The sequence below is a fragment of the Taudactylus pleione genome, unplaced genomic scaffold (assembly GCF_031769625.1).
Source record: "Taudactylus pleione unplaced genomic scaffold, aTauple2 ptg000012l, whole genome shotgun sequence".
NCBI classification, from domain to species: domain Eukaryota; kingdom Metazoa; phylum Chordata; class Amphibia; order Anura; family Myobatrachidae; genus Taudactylus; species Taudactylus pleione.
The window spans coordinates 17,239,824-17,256,514 of NW_028284415.1; the positions used below are offsets into that span (position 1 = coordinate 17,239,824).

The window sequence follows — 16,691 nt, forward strand, 5'->3', positions numbered from 1 at the left end:
AACCAGAGACCACCAGTTGTTAGAGGCTGGGCTGTGTCTATTTGAACCAACCTGTTAAATGCCTTGTAACATATGCCCTCTCCTTTAGGACCAATGGTATAACAACAAACTTCTCTATTGTGTTGTTTATTTCTGGGGAGTATAAATATGTGTGCTCTGACCCTGGGTTCCTAGTCTTCGTGCTGAATGCTGATTGACGAGGGGTTTCTTGCTGATGCCTACATCTGGACCAGAGAGCGCTGCGTATGTATAATTGTACTTGGGTCTGTATAATCTCTTTGCGCTAAGATTATATGAGGATCATAGCGTGTAACTGCTGTACTTGAATAATACTTTGTGCTTTGGAACCACAGGTTCTAGGTCTGGAGTCTTTATTTACTGTATAACTGCGTACGCAAATTAGCGTCATCCTTGGAGGTTTATAGGCAGGATATTAGACGGTATAGGCAGGGGTATATATAGGTTCAAAGGCAGTATCGTTAGTACATTTGCTGATAATTGTGGCAATAGACGTTTGACTTGATTTTCTGCAAATTTTGAGTTGGTGGATATGGATTGCAAGCCTTGAAAAAGGTCTAACTTTAGACCGAAATGTTGGTGCTATTTAAATGCAACCTGGAATGATTTGCTTATACCAGTGATTCCCAACCTCGGTCCTCAAGGCACACTAACAGTCCTGGTTTTAGTGATATCCATGCTTAAGCACAGATGGTTCAATCAAAATAACTGAGGTGATTAAGTCACCTGTGCTAAAGTATGGCTATCCTTAAAACCAGGACTGTTAGTGTGCTATGAGGACCATGGTTGGGAATGCCTGGCTTATACAGATGAAAAAAAAATGTGCCCACTGTTTATTAAGAAATCTGGTGAGTGCCATTTTGAGTACGTGACTTAGTGTGTGGTACCTATGGACTTGTGAATATTTTGACTAAGTCCAAAGTAGGAGCACCCCAGTATAAGGAATTATATGATGCGGTGAGTGCATAACGCAAATGACTATATATATATATATATAAAGAAAGAGAGAGGGTGAGAGAGAGGCTTGTATTGGTGGGCACTCTGTAATAGATATCATCAATTATTAGGTTGGGTGCCAGAAATGGACAATATTTGATGCAGAAAGAGGGTAACGGCACTCCAAGGTTAAGGTACATAAACACTTAGTTTATTGATTAAAGCAACAACGTTTTCTACCCATAGGTCTTTTCTCAAGCTATACTATCCACATCTATCTATCAATCTCCTAAAGAGAGTGCCCTTTCAGCAGAGGGTAGCGGTAGCTATTAGGCCCAGTACTAGAGGGAGGTCACAGTCTTGGCAAAAGGTGGCATGGCCACGTATTCTCAAGGGCATGATCTTTGGTACGTTTATACCCACTTGCTCCTGCCCACGGCACCCCTGACCATGTGTTTCCCAAAGCAAACGCTAAATGTCAGCTGAAGAGACAGACATGCACTCAGCTGCTGTCTGCTAAAGCTCCTCTCCTATGAGATATTGACATATAGCATACTACAAAACATTATGATGTATTGATTTTCAATTGGGACATGGAGAAATGGCTGATGGGGTGACATGCTGTGGGTATAGCCACACACTCTGTGAACATGCTTAGCACTTCTGTTGTTCTAGGCTGTCCCCAACCTCCCTCCCCTCTTCCTAAATACCTTTACTCGCCATACACCACAGAAGTACCTGCCTCCACTGCGTGAGGACACAGCTCAGGACAGATTTCCCAAATTCCTGTGAGCCAGGTATAATATAGTATAGGAATACTTTCCATGCTACCTCCTGGGATTAATGGGAGACTTAGTTCATATTACAAGTAAAGGCTTAAAGAATGGCAGTTCCTCTGTAATTCTTATTCTGGAATGCAGTTATAAATGGCCACACAGAGTTCAGGGTGGTCATGCACCTAGTTATACTGATTCTTACCCTACGCCTTGGGTTCCTGCGCCATATCCTCTGCCATTCCCTCATACTCTTGAACTGCCCCTTCTGTCTCCCTTGCAACCTTCTCTTGTTGAATTATTGTTTCGCCTGCCCTTCTCCTGTCCTGTTACATCCTGCACCTTGTGTCTTGCTCACAATTGAACTAGGAACTCTACAAAATTAACATAATTACATTTGCTGATTTACCGTCTCCTGCCCTTCTCCTCCGCTACCCTTTTCCTGTTAAGCTTACCCCCCCCGCCCCCCATTTTTCCATGTATTCCTGTGTTGCCAGCCCGTCTTGTGTTCCATCTCCTTGTGCTTCCTCTCATTTCTTTTTGTACATCTCCCCTTCTCCTCCTCCTCTCTCTTGTGTTCCTCTCTTCCTTGCCCTTTTTGCTTGTGCTCCTGCCTCTTCTACGATGCCTTTCTCCGCAAGTCCCCTCCTCTTTGTGTTACATGCCCTTCTCCTCCTAATGTCACATTTTCTACCACTCCCCCACAATTCATCTGTTGAGTATAGACTTAATTGAACAAATCATGGCGTACTTCAGCCCAAATCTACATTTGCTCTGCTCTGTGGCCAGTTTACACTTCATAAAGGACCTCCAATGTGTATAGAAATCCAATGGTGTTATTGTAAATGGTTTAGTTTATTTTCAAATATAAAAAGTTCAAACACATACTTACAGTAAGCATCATAACATTATATGGACTGGACATATTTGAGAATAACCTTAGTTTAAAAAATGCAAACACTTCTTAAAGAAGGTGGTTTTACCTAGCACTATGACAAGCAGCACCATGGTCTTACAGTAAGAGTAGATCTAGAAAATATTACTATTGTGTCTGTACAGATATAGGATTTATTATTTGATATGTTTGTGATTTGTGAATTCTCCAAATAAAGAATTTTAAGTAATATGGAACACAACGTGTAAAATATAAGTCACAGTGAACCCTATAGTGCAGGTTATAAAAGAAAAGAAGATATCCAAGGGTTATCAGTGGTGGTAATAGAAAACATTGTTATATGCAGTTTTATTTAGCAGCTGCTAACACATACTGTACCTCCTAAACTGTCCCACTGCTGAACATAACCTACGGTCTTACCAGCTATTTTATACCAGGAAATCTATTACTCTAAACTGGAAACTTTAACAACACTCACCTGTGTCCAATAAAATGAAACGGTTACCTGCTCTCTGCTTGATTTAAAATGTTGCTTCTTATATAGTATGCGCACTGACAGATTTAAGAAGATATGGGAATTTTGTAACTTATGTGTATGGATAAATTATCACAGTGTTCTGGTGCGTATACACGGTACGACTTTTATGAGCGATTTGAACATTCATATCGTTCACTTTTTTGCAGTGACCAACGATTCGCGTTCCCGCATGAACGATTACGAAATCTATGGTCTTTCATGCATGCAGGCCAACTTCGACGATTTTGTAAAGATTTGCCTGTAAAAAGATAGCTTCAGTGAAAAATCTATCATAGATATCTGTCAGTGTGTACAACCAAAATCATTTGACCTGCACTACAGACAGTTGGAGGGAAATCTATTGGTGCATACACACGGTCAGATCAACGATGAATGATTTGACCAACGATTTCATTAACGATGAACGATTTCTGACAGTATTAAAATGAATGAAATCGTCCAAATCAGTCTGCAAACACAGTCGATGTCAGATATCGTTCTCTGACATGCGGGAACGCGCATCGTTGGTCGATGCATGCCCTACATGTCAATAATATGAATGATTGAACGATTCTTACAATCGTTATCGTTCATATCTGATAAGACATCTGACTGTGTGTATGCACCATATCAACTATATCTATGGTTGTTCAAGTTGTTCAGTGTGTATGCAGCATTAGATTTGTAAATCTAATGTACCCATTGTTACTGCTGTAATTAGCTCAGTTATTTAATCTGGTTTCTAAGATCTATATTATGTTACATAATTTGAAAATCAATAAAAAATACTTGGTTAAAAGAAAACATCACATTCCTTTTCTGCAGCAGACAATCACTGTTTCTTATAGGCGCCATTCGGCACACACATTGAATGGTTGCGGATCCCTAGTCCCCCCCGCAGTCAGTCCAATTGGTCCTTTTTCACCAGGGGGAAACTTTAGGTTGAACTTCTGTAGTAAGCTGACAAAAAAGATGAAGATCTCGGTCTTTGCTAGAGCCTCACCGATACATGACCTTTTACCTGCCATCAATAAGAGACATTGTTATAAACAGCTGCAGAGCTCATACATATCTCCTCCTTAGCAAAATCTTGTAACTTGAGAACAGGTGTAGAAAAGCAGGTACTTATTGGGGTATAGTGTTACATTATTAGGGACTTAAATAATAACATATCTTGGTAGGCTTATCTTTTAAAAACATAAATTAATTGTTGTAGTTACATTTCTATAATCCCTAAAGCACAGTGACTGCTACATCTTTTTTTTTTTTCTTTTAGGGGGAGATTCAATGCTAACCCGGAACGGTCGGGTATAGGCACTTTGTGGCCAGTAACATCCCTCATTTTCCCTCTCACCCTAGGTATACAGGAAAATTAGCTATGTTAGGCTATCATATTCTATTCTACGATGTGCAACCGAACATCATGGCAGCACATTGCAGAGAATAGAATTTCCTGCTCAGAATGTTTTCAGATGTTATTGCCTCTTATTTGCATACAGATTGCCACTAGCACTAAGCAAGAGCTATATAAAGGAACACTATTAGGCAGGCGCTAATATATAATCAACCTCATATAATAATAATAGCAGCAGCAAAAACAGCAGTGAGCCTGTGTATGCTCACAAAATGACTAGAGACTAGTCAGAAGTAAACTATAGAAATAGGGTTTTTGCACCAATACAAAGTTACCAGTACTTACATTAATACCGGGTATGGCAGAAAGAAGATCAAGATGCCAATATACTCAAAATCAATATTTTATATAATAATTAGACATCAATCAATAACATGTATAAAAAAATATAAGATAAATCCTTCGCAACCCTTTATCATATCTTGGTGAATGCTCTCGCTGACAGTTAATTGAGGTATCATGTGACCGGTCCTCTCAGTCTTAGGGGCCTATTCATTAACCAATAAATGGCCCGATAACCATGTGGAAACGCTAGTTTCCGCATATTTAGGTTACCAGGCTATTCATCATCAGGGTTCCCAAATGGACCCCCGGAATCGGTATGAAATACCGCCGGCCGCATGGCCAGCGGTTCGATTCCCATCAGCGGCAGCCCGACATGAGCAGAGTTCGGAGCAGCGGAAGCCCGACAGCGCTGGAAATCCTGATAGTGGATAGGTGAGTATCTACTAACCTAACCCTCCTTAGGGGTGCCTAACCCTAATCCCCCCTCTAAGTGCCTAACCCTAACCACCCCCTTCCCCGCTGCCTAAACCTAAGCCCCGGGGGGGTGTCTAACCCTAAGTCCCCCCCGGGGGTGCCTAACCCTCCCCCCCCCCGCGGCTGTCCGCTCGCGGTGCCCGGTATCACTACGATTGGGATTCCAGATGCCGGTCTCCCGGCATCGGGGAAATGCGGGCGCCTACATCTAGATGCCCGGCATTTCACCCTTGCCAGGATATGACAGTCGGGAAGCCATCTGCCGGTATTTAGGCAGTTGGCTTCCCGATTGCATACCGGACCCCCTGACATTCAGCATACTTTTCGGAGTTAGCTTCCGAGAACAAGCGCCATCTTCAGACGGCGCTTGTTCTCTGATCCCTGCACTTTCCTATGGGAAGGAGTTCCGGGGATGCGAAGAGAGAGCCTTGCGGATCCCTCCTCCGCCTCCTCTTTACCTTCTCAGCGGCTGTGCGCACTTGGGATCCCGGCGGTCAGAATCTCAACGCCTGCATCCCAACAGGGTTAGGATACGGACACCTGCCGGTAGGTATTCTAACCCTCCCTCTCTCCCTACCTTAACCCTCCCTCCCCAGTGCCTGAACCTAGCCTCTCCCCCTGGTGCCTGTACCTAACCTCCCCCTCTCCACACCCTAAACCTAATCCTCCCCCTTAGTGCCTAACGCTAACCCTCCCCACCTTCGGGATTCCGGAAGTCGGGATGCCGGTGCCGGGATTCTGATTCTGGCGCCGGCATTCTGAGTGCCGGAATACCCGCGGTCGGGATATTGACCGCATCCCCTACAGTAAAACTCCATGGTTGTTAATATAACGTTAAAATTATTATTCCAGCTCACAGGAGATACCAGTAGCAAAGAAAGTAGCTATATTAAAAAATACATTTTAATAGAGTAGTACTGTATTTACATTTTAATAAAAAACTATGCAGTGATGGCATACTAATGTATATAAACAAATTAAGGGTTTTGTTTGTACCTGCTCCAAATGGTATGTGAGCTTCATTTTTCACAAACTTTCCATTCTCATCAAGGAAATGGTTGGGGTTGAATTGATCCGGTTTATCCCAGTATTTTTTGTCATACAGAGCAGAGTGTAAAAATGTAATGATCTGGGTGTCCTGAAAAGAATAAACAAAATGCGCTGCATAGTGTTTTTGATCCACGACCGTATTAATTCTGATTCCTCAACCTCCTTACCGTTAATGAAACCTGGCTCTACCCGTCTCACACCACTTTCCTGGCTGTCCTCTCTATTGGTGGACCCTCTCTTACCTGGTGCCCAACAAGGTGAAGACATTGTAGTTTTTCTTTCCGACCACGGAACCTTCGGATTTCCTGTACCCTCCCTCTCCTTTTCCTCCTTTGAGGTCCACTCTATATGTCTCTTCTTCCCTATTCACCTTCATATCATGGGCATCTACTGCCCCCGCCCTTCCCCCACCCGGTCCCTCCTCCCAGTACCTAGTTAACTTTGCAGCCTGACTTCCCTACTTCCTCTCCTCCGATCTTCTATCTCTAATCCTGGGTGACTTCAATATCCCATTGCACAATCCCTTGGATGCTGCTGCCTACTATGGATGGTGCTCCCTCACCTCATCCAATTGACTTCCTCCCACTCCCACTCTAGTGGTTACTCACTTGACCTAGTCTTCTCCCATCCTTGTGATATATCTGATGACAATGATTGCTTGATAACATGTAGAATAATGATTTTAAAACATGTATGTAGCCCTCAACACAAAATTCATGTATAGACAGGGCCGATGCCAGAAGGGCCAGTCCAGCGTTAAATCCCGGCCTAGCAGCTCCGCCTCCTAGCTCTCTGCTCGGCCGGGATACTGACGGGGGTGTGCCGCGAGGCTAGGCCCCAGTGACACGCGGAACACCCCCGTGAGCCAAATCCACGCCCCTTTTGCGGGCACGCATACATATACAGTCCCAGGGCCTGATTCATTATGGATCGCTATTGCTAAAGCGTACGCAGACGGCCGATTGTTACTTACTGCATGTGTTTGCATCGCAGTGCGCACCACTGCGATCGCACTGCGATCACAGAGACCACGCAAAGCCATTGCAGAGTGATTGACAGGCAGTGAGGGTTTAGGGGTGGTGACGGGGAAGGTGGTTGGAGAAATGCAGTTATGAATGACTGTTTGAACGCCGTTGCATGGGTGTGCATAAATTAGCCACTGCGATTGCATATGCAGCTTGAGTAATTACTGCACGCAACAAAGTTAGCAATTTCTAAGTAAGGTCAGGGCTGCTGTAATTCTGCAGAGGGGCCGTTGGTACTCGATGTTACCGATGTTTATGGAGGTTTGCAAGGTATTACGGATGTGAGGTAGTGGGAGGCAGTGGGCGTCTCTATGCTGGCAGTGTGATAGCAATCATTAGCATATATTTACAGCAGACCTGTGCGCGATTACAGCGATGCGATCGCAATAGCGATGCTTAATGAATGAGGCCCCCAGTCCGTCCCTGTATATAGACTACTAGCAAAAGCCATATTATTTATTATTAGTTATTTATATAGCGCACACATATTCCACAGCACTTTACAGAGAATATTTGGCCATTCACATCAGTCCCTTCCCCAGTGGATCTTGCAATCCCTATTACATGCTCACTAGAGTTAAGTTTTGTTGGGGGCCAATTAACCTATCTGTATATTTTTGGAGTGTAGGAGAAAACAGGAGTACCTGGAGCAAACCTATGCAAGCACAGGGAGAATATAGACTCCACACAGTTAGGGCTGTAGTGGGAACCCACGACTTCAGTGCATTAAGGCAGAAATGCTAACCATTACACCGACTGTGCTGCATATTAAAAGATATGCTGTATATGAATTGTATTCCCAAATAAAATTATGAAAGTTTCCATATCATGACAGAACTTGACATATACAGTATACAATTGTATGTATAATTGTTGTTCAAGTGAGTACAAACTGTTATCAGCCATTTTTTTATGTCCTGCATAAGGGTTGTTATGTCAGGTTTTTACTTTCTCCCAAAAGCCATTCCTAGTAATAAGTTATTAACACTAGCTGCAGCCCACGTCCCAATAGCTATGCCTATACACATTTACACACATACACACACACAAGGGAGGTTCAAAAAGTAAAGAAGCAACAAACCTCTCTTTGCATACATTTATTCAACTCGTACATATACGTATAATCAATAGTATGGCCTTGGTACAGATTATTTTTCCACATAGGGCCTGATTCACTACGGATCGCAATACTGCGTACACATGCAGTTCAACTGCGATAGCAAGCTAAGCCACTGCACTGCGATCGCAATGCAAACTCAGCACCAGAAAAGGACGCCCACTTTACCATACGCACATCCATAATATTTAGCAGAATAGCGAAACCATCGGTGCAATCGAGTACAATCGGACCCATACACTCACTTGCACAAGCCCTGACCTTACTCAGAAATTGCTAACAGTCACACACGCTATGAGGCCTCACACTGCATATGGCTTTGCAGTGGATAATTTATGCACGCCCCTGAAACGGCACTGGCACATCTGCGTTCGTCAGACTACCCCCCCGTCACCACGCATAAAACAGCACTTCCTGTCAATCACTCTGCGATGGGTATGCATAGTCATTGCGATCGCAGTCCCGATCGCAATAGCTAGTTTAAGCATGCGCAGATTGCAACAATCAGACAATTATGTGCATATTAGCAACTGCGTTCCTTGCTGAATCAGGCCCATAGTCCCTATACTTGTCTAAGCAACGGTACACCAAGGCATCTATCCCAGAATAGAAGAAATCAGTGTCAAGCGCTTGAAGCCAGGACATGACGGCTTGCTGAGCTTCACTGTCGGTTGCAAATCGCCTTCCACCCAGGTGCTTCTTCAATGGTCTATAGAGATGGAAATCACTTGTGCCAGGTCAGGGCTGTATGGAGGATGGTCCAGTACCTCCCAATGGTAGTGCCGTAACAACTCACACGTGCGGTTGGCTGCGTGTGGCCTGATGTTATCGTGCAGCAATACGACGCATGTTTGCAGCAACCCAGTTCTTTCTCTATGAATTGCCCTCAACAACCGGCTCAATGTGTCACAATAGCAGACAGCATTCACAGTATTCCCTTGGTGAGGAAATCAACACGAAGCACGCCCTTATGGTCCCAAAACATGGTCGCCATGACCTTCTTTACTGATGGATTAGTTTTTAAATTCTTTGAAGGTGGGGGCGATGTGTGTTCCCATATCATGGATGCTTGCTTCATTTACTGAGCAGAGGCATAACTAGGGTATTTGGCGCCCAGGGCAAGATAAATAATGGCACCCCCAACTGTGCTTAAAAAAATGGGCGTGGCCACATGCCACAAGGGGTGTGGCAACTCTTGTCATTCTGGAAACATTCCTTTCCATTTCAGTTTGAATCCCAGGTATGACTGTGTTTTAGATTAATAAGAATATGTAGTAGCTTGATATAGTTAGAATTCACAGGCTTCCACTATAGTAGCAGGTGGCTCCCTTGGTAAGGTGACTGACTGGAAAGCATGAAGGTTCTAAGTTTGAATCCTAGCTATGACAATGTTTTACATTAATAAGAATGTGAAGTAGCTTAGAATTCACAGTCATCCCTTATAACAGCAGATGGCTCATTGGTAAGCTGTCTGACTGCAAAGCATGAGGTGACAGGTTCCAATTCCATCTATGACTGTATTTTGAAATGTGAATATGACTGAAGGGGAGCAGATGTGATCAGGCGCAGAGATGCTGGCCTGAGACTCACAGAGCAGGACACTACATTTCCAAGGGACGTTTCTTGTATAAACGGCAACCTCCGGATACGCTGCTAGTTACGCCACTGCCACTGAGATGTTCAGTTGGTCAGCAATATCACTAACTCGAATGCGTCTGTCCTCCTGAATCAGACCGCATTGAAACACAAATTGTCATCTGTGGTAAACGTGCTTGGTCTATCCTTCCGTTATCAAAGGCAGGACAGACCAAACCCAATCCGTGGCATGACGTTATCACCGTACACCTCGACAAGTTGGAGATGAATTTCAGCTGCTGATGTGCCCTTTACACGCAGAAATCTGATCACACTACGCACCTCAATGTTTGACCATATTTCCGTCAGCCCCGCCATGTTACAACTGATGTTGGGACAGTATGACTGATATGAGACGCATAGACAAAAAAGGGATTGTACTAAGCGCTGCACCTTTTTGGTGTTTGATATTACGCAAATAAACACACTGAACTGTTATGGGTGTGGTCGAAGTATTTATTCAATTGGAGACACAGTGCTCCTGATTAAATATGGTAAAATGAGCAGTGTTCACTCTGTTTGACGGAATGGAACTGAGTTGCCTGGGAGATAAGTAGACACCTTTAGGGTGCCTCTTTCCATAGTATACCTTCTATCTACGTATCCTTAATACACCTCTGGTGTAACAACTGACTGCCTACTAGGATGTAAGATGACCCTTTTAGGTGGTCTCTGTCCGTATGCTATTTATGTGTGCATGTACTCTATAAGGATGAGCAATGGCAGCGTCCCGCTCTGCGTGCTTACCAATAAGTCTGGCAGATGCTCTTAGCCAGGCTTCTGGCAGTCCAATGCTGAATATAAATAGAATCTGCTTCTCTCTTAGGGGTGCCTTTGCTGGTGACTTGAATGGTGGTCTGGAGGTACCTCCACGGGCCCGTGGGGCGCTCCTGTTTCCGCTGTCCGGTGCAATGATGGAGAGAAAAGTGTTTTGCTGTAGTGGTCACTGCACAGCATATGTTGCTGCTGTTTCTGGTGACCAGAGATATAATGAAAGTGTCTCTTCCAATGCGTTTCAGCCAATCGTGGCCTTTGTCAAGGATGGGGTGTGTGTATAGAGGTGTGCTTTATGCTCCCTCTGACCAATGGTGGCTCTATGGGCGTATACTTGTATAATGATGTGTCCTTGATGCCAGATGTACGTTGGGGGAATGGGTCTTTGATTGCTATCTGTGTGCAGATGATGTAAAATTCCCAGTTTATGTGTGTAAAATGCTTAGTGCGCCCGTTTTCAGATTATAGGTCTGGTCAGATCTGTAGCTGTTATTTCAGGTTGGTTAAAATGCCAGTGTTAAAGAAAGAGGTTTTTATTGCATCCGCTGTGTTCTCTGTTAATATAGATATATATAGATCTCTACAATTTGTGGAGGAATGACAGGGTTGAGATATTTTGTAATTGTGTCTTGCTAATTGGTTTTGCCATGTGTGTGCTGAATATGGTAAGGTGTGTGGATGTCCGAAATATGTGACAATCCTCTGTGTTCTCTGTTAATACTGGTATATAATAATGGCTTACACTATGTAGTGAAATGACTGGGTTGAGATAGTTCTTATTATATACCAGTATTAACAGAGAACACATATCTCGGACACCCAGAGCGCTGCTACAGACAACCTATTACTTGATATGAGTCTAATGGTCATTGGGGGAAATAGTTGTCTACCTGCTCTGGCCTAGTGGGATATTAGAATGCAATAGAGAACATTACACACGTGAGAGGTCTTGTTACCTTACTTATTGATAGAACCAACCACGTACGTACTGTATATATGCACAAGTTGAATCAATTTATAAATTTACGCAATAAGAGGTCTTGTTACCTTATTTACTGAACCGCCTATATATATATATATATATATATATATATATATATATACTATTTAGATATTCTTTGGTCAGCGCTCAACGCTAGACTTTGTACGAGCAGCCATGCAGTCCGGAATTTACCTTGCCCGAGGTTGAACAGTAATTTAAACGCGTACATTTTATATCTATGCATTTAATACAGTAAGCAGGCTTTACAATTGTTATGATGCTACAGTGTGACGCAAGGTAAACCCACAGAGTCATTAAGTGAGATCTTCCACCTATAACACCAACCTATTGTTCCCTTAGTGACTGAATATGCACTGGTACTTAGGCTGGCACCACCTATATACACACATAGCGATCTGCCAGCAATAAGATATCGCTGGCAGATCGCTATGCACCCTCCCTGGTGTGCTATCAATATCGATCATCCAGCACACCACCAACTTACCGCCGACTATAGCGCGCCCTATAGTAACTTGCTCAAAATTGAGCAAGTTGGCCGGTATGCACGGCCGATGGACGATATCGCTATCGTCCATACGTGGCCGCGCATTGCTGGTCGAAGGTAAGTTGGTAGGGACCATTTAAAAGAATGATTTGAAAGATAACGGTATCGATAACGATAAAATCGTCCTTTTAAATCACTACGTGTGTATGCACCATTACTCTTGGCACAGTGTAGGCTTATCTTACTAACACCTAAAGATCGGAGAGATGGTACGCAGTTGGGACGTAAATGAGCTGGCAATCTCGATCTGGGTGAAGGCCAAATCTGAATACCCAGCAATGCACTTGGCGAGGACTGATACGCCAGCAGGTGGACAACAGGTAAGGCAGTTCCCTGTTGCCAGCGAAGATGGTAATTCCGCAGATATGAACGCACACCGGAGTGTGAGTGGACAGCAGCTAGTGATGGAGATATGCTGCAGTAGGGCTGCACTAGATGGTAAAAGTCGCAGGCATGAATGGGAACCGCTGATTTGTAGACATCTTGGCCGCAGGAAGGAACAGCGGCTGGCTACCGATGGTGCAGCTGAACTGTAGACTGATGTGGATAAAAGATAACGCAACTAGGCCGCAGGCTGGTAACACGACTGGACCGCAGGCTGGTAACACAGCTGGACCGGAGCCTGGTAAAATGGCTAGGCTGCAGGCTGGTAACATGATCACAGCAGACTGGGAGATGCTCGTCCAGGAACACAGATGAATTAGTGCAAGTAATTGGCTCTGACGAGACAGGAGACCGGGAGCAGGACGGAACCAAAATAAACTGGACACTAGGAACAGACTATCACCGGCAGAGAATGCTGGGACTGACTGCAATTTAACAGGAAGAGGAACCAATACAAAAGATCTTCTTTATTGGAGATTAATTTGCAGCTGAGCTGCACATACCCTGAAAGCTTGATTACAGACTGGATGTAGTTGAAAACTTCCACAATACTGACAGCTTCCCTGCTGCCTAGCAACAGCCAGGACTAGATACTGCAAGGCTGTCAGAAATCACGGCAGCGGATCGTAACAACAATACAGGCTCTCCTTCTCTGTTTGAAAATTCCACATTATCTACACTGTGCCCTGGCCCAGCACTGTGATTTAACTCCCTTGGGGGTGCAGCCACAAGATGTTGTTCAGAAGCCACAGCTAGCTATAAAAAATGTACTTACTACATCATTACAAGCAGTCCACATAAAGTGCATTGATGTCCCCGCAGCACAAAAGTTTATGCAATGGTGGCAATTTTTGCTGGGTGGCTAGTATCCCCGGCCACAGTGCGTGTTACAGTTCACAAAGCTTCAAACACAGATGGTGCTCTGAGGAGCAACTGGAAGTTGGAGAGTGAGCATATAAAATGTTGAAGCAGAAATTAAAGCCAAAAATAATGGACTGGAAGGTTGAAGGCAACCTAAAGATCTGAAAAGGCCTAAGCTCCCAATTTGTTGACCAAGTGGTCAGTCTACCTTATATATGTTAAAGGGCTGAGCAAAGAGGCTCTGGAAGCAAACAGTGAAAGGTGATAAAATGTAAATCACCACTGTAGCATGGGTTCAAGTGTGGGGTGAAGAATCCTAGGGTTTTGCTTTTGACCAGACACGGAGCCTCATGGAGATTGCTAAGGAGTGTTTATCAATGTAGAGCCATTGTTTAACTGCTAAATTGCGTGACTTCTTCACTATTTGCACTAGATGGGTAGCATGATAATACTGTAGCTGATTTAATAAGGCAGTTGGAGACCCCCTCTCCAATTACTCCTAAGTCTAGGGGCCAAATGTAATAGGTAGCCTGTTTTGGTAAATTGCGAGTTTGATGCTAAACTCGCAATTTTTCACAACTCTCCAATGTAATAGGGTGTCTGTTCATTAAAACTCGCATTTTTCAGAGTTACTAAAACTCTCCATTCTCAAACTCGCATCCAGATGTTTTCACATTGAAAACAATCAACTCGCCCAATGTAATAGGGTGTCTGTTTCAGACTCGCAAAAAAAAGATTACCAAAAGTCCCCAAATAATAGACCTGCTTCAGGCTAGCGAGTACATCCTGAGCAGGTCAGATTAACACAGAAACATGCACATATCCATGAGATATGTACACGTTTCTGTGTATACTTATGTTAAATGGTTTTAAATAAAAAAAAAATGACGTGCACCCCCTCCCCAAAAGCATAACCAGCCCCGGGCTTTATAAAGCCTGTTCTGGTTCTAAATATACAGGGGCCAAAATGTGTAGGGGGCCCCTGTATATTAAGAACCAGCACAGGGCTTTGTTGAGCTGGTCCCGGTTCTGGAAAATCAGGGGACAAAACGAGTAGGGGTCCCCTGAAAATTCCAGAACCAGCACCGAACTCTTTCTAGCAGGGGGATAATGCCACAGCCAGGGAAAACCTTTCACCGGTTTCCCCGGCCAAAGCATTATCCCTGACTGCTAGTCAGTCCAGGCCGGGGATCCCTGGGGAGTTGGGTACCCCCCCAATAAAGGGGTACCCCTCTCCAGGGCACCCCAGGCCTAGACTGATAGCCCGGGGCTATCCCCGGCACCCTAGGGCGGTGGGTGCCGGGTTGATAGTGTAAAGTGAAAGTGTAAAATTAAATTTACCATATTGTCTTTATTTGTAGAACCACAAGTACCAGCAAGCCTCCCCTGCATGCTGGTATTTGGAGAACCACAAATACCAGCATGCGGGGCATTACGGGCCCGCTGGCACTTGTAGTTTCACAACTAAAGAAATACGTAAATAAACAAACTTACACCGTGAAAGTATAATTTTAACAAAACATACATGCACACTCACACTCACACATACTCACCTATTATCCGAAGTAATCCATAGGGGTGTACCTGAAAAAAAAATCCATACTGACCTCTCCTATGCGTAGATCACGTCCTCTTCTCCAAGTAGGCAATCCAGGGGTTAAAATAAAAAAACGAAAAAAAAACGAACCATACGGACTGAGCAAAGGTATGTGTGTACACATACCTTTGCTCCGCGTAAATGACCGGGGCCAACTTGTGCCCCATCAGTGCAGGGGCCGCCAGCCAATCAGGGAGCATCTCCGTCGGAGCAGCTCCCTGATTAGCTGAATGCGGCCAGCCTCTGTCTCCCATAGACGTCTATGGTGAGAAATCCCCATATCGTCTATGGTGAGAGCCGCTACATAGTAACCGCAAGATTAATTGATGTTAATCTTGTGGTTACATCAATGATACAATGTCGCACACGTGTGCCCCGGTCATTTACGCGGAGCAAAGGTATGTGTACACACATACCTTTGCTGTGTCCGGCATGGATCGGGTTTTTTTCGTTTTTTTATTTTAACCCCTGGATTGCCTACTTGGAGAAGAGGACGTGATCTACGCATAGGAGAGGTGAGTATGGATTTTTTTTTCAGGTACACCCCTATGGATTACTTCGGATACTAGGTAAGTATGTGTGAGTGTGAGTGTGCATGTATGTTTTATTAAAATTATACTTTCACGGTGTAAGTTTGTTTATTTACGTATTTCTACTTCAGGGTCCATATGGGTCCACAGGGTGACCTTGGGGTATAGCTGGATCCTGGATCCTCGGGCACCACGGAGTTAAAGCTTTCAGCTGCTCCCAGGATGCACTTGGGTCCAACCTCCCCTATACCCCGCCCCCGAGCCACAGGCACCTCAGTTTTAGATGGTGCCCGGCCGGAGTCGGGTCACCCTGCGGGGGGGGTCTGCAGGAGCAGCCCCCTAAAGCTTTTTTTATCTTAGTTAAATTTATTTATTTTTTACTACAGTTTTTCTACAGAGCGGCAGCGCTGGGCTGTCTGTACAGACGCCCACGCTGCCGCTTCTTCTCCCTGCTGGCGCCGCGACGCCAGCACTGAACTGGGGATCGCGGCGGGGGAAGCCAGAGTCTGTACTAGCCGGACTCTGGCTTCCCCCGGGACTGCTGCCGGAAGACGCCGGGGAGATCAGGTAAGCCGCGCACCGCTGATTAGCGGCGGTGCGCGGGTTCCTTTCAAATGCAGTCCCATGCCCCCGGTCTAGGGGACAGACCGGGGGCGCTAGCTACCCCGCCAGACCACTAGACCACCAGGGTTAATATCGCGGCAAGCGGGATGCCGGCAACCCGGGGGTTAATATGCTAGCCAGGGGAGGAAGCCTTCCCTGTCTAGCGGCTCCTCCCCTCAGCTCAGCGCGCCTTTCAGCTCGGAGTCTGGCGTCGCTGAGCTGCAGATACTCGGCCACTCCTCCTCTGAGGTCTCCA

At 44.8% G+C, this 16,691-nt stretch overlaps 1 protein-coding gene across 1 annotated transcript in view; it reads right to left on the reverse strand.

Annotated features, from left to right (window-relative positions):
• Positions 1 to 2,563: 2,563 nt before the first annotated feature.
• The window catches only part of LOC148542496 (cytochrome P450 2H2-like), a 46,006-nt gene continuing 31,878 nt past the window's right edge, over positions 2,564 to 16,691 (reverse strand). Inside the window, exons 8-9 of the mRNA XM_088468680.1 lie at positions 6,309 to 6,450; positions 2,564 to 4,160 (exon numbers count right to left, since the gene is read on the reverse strand). Of these exons, the coding sequence (XP_088324806.1) occupies positions 3,982 to 4,160; positions 6,309 to 6,450 (321 nt within the window). The 3' untranslated portion in view covers positions 2,564 to 3,981. The remainder of the gene's footprint in view (positions 4,161 to 6,308; positions 6,451 to 16,691) is intronic.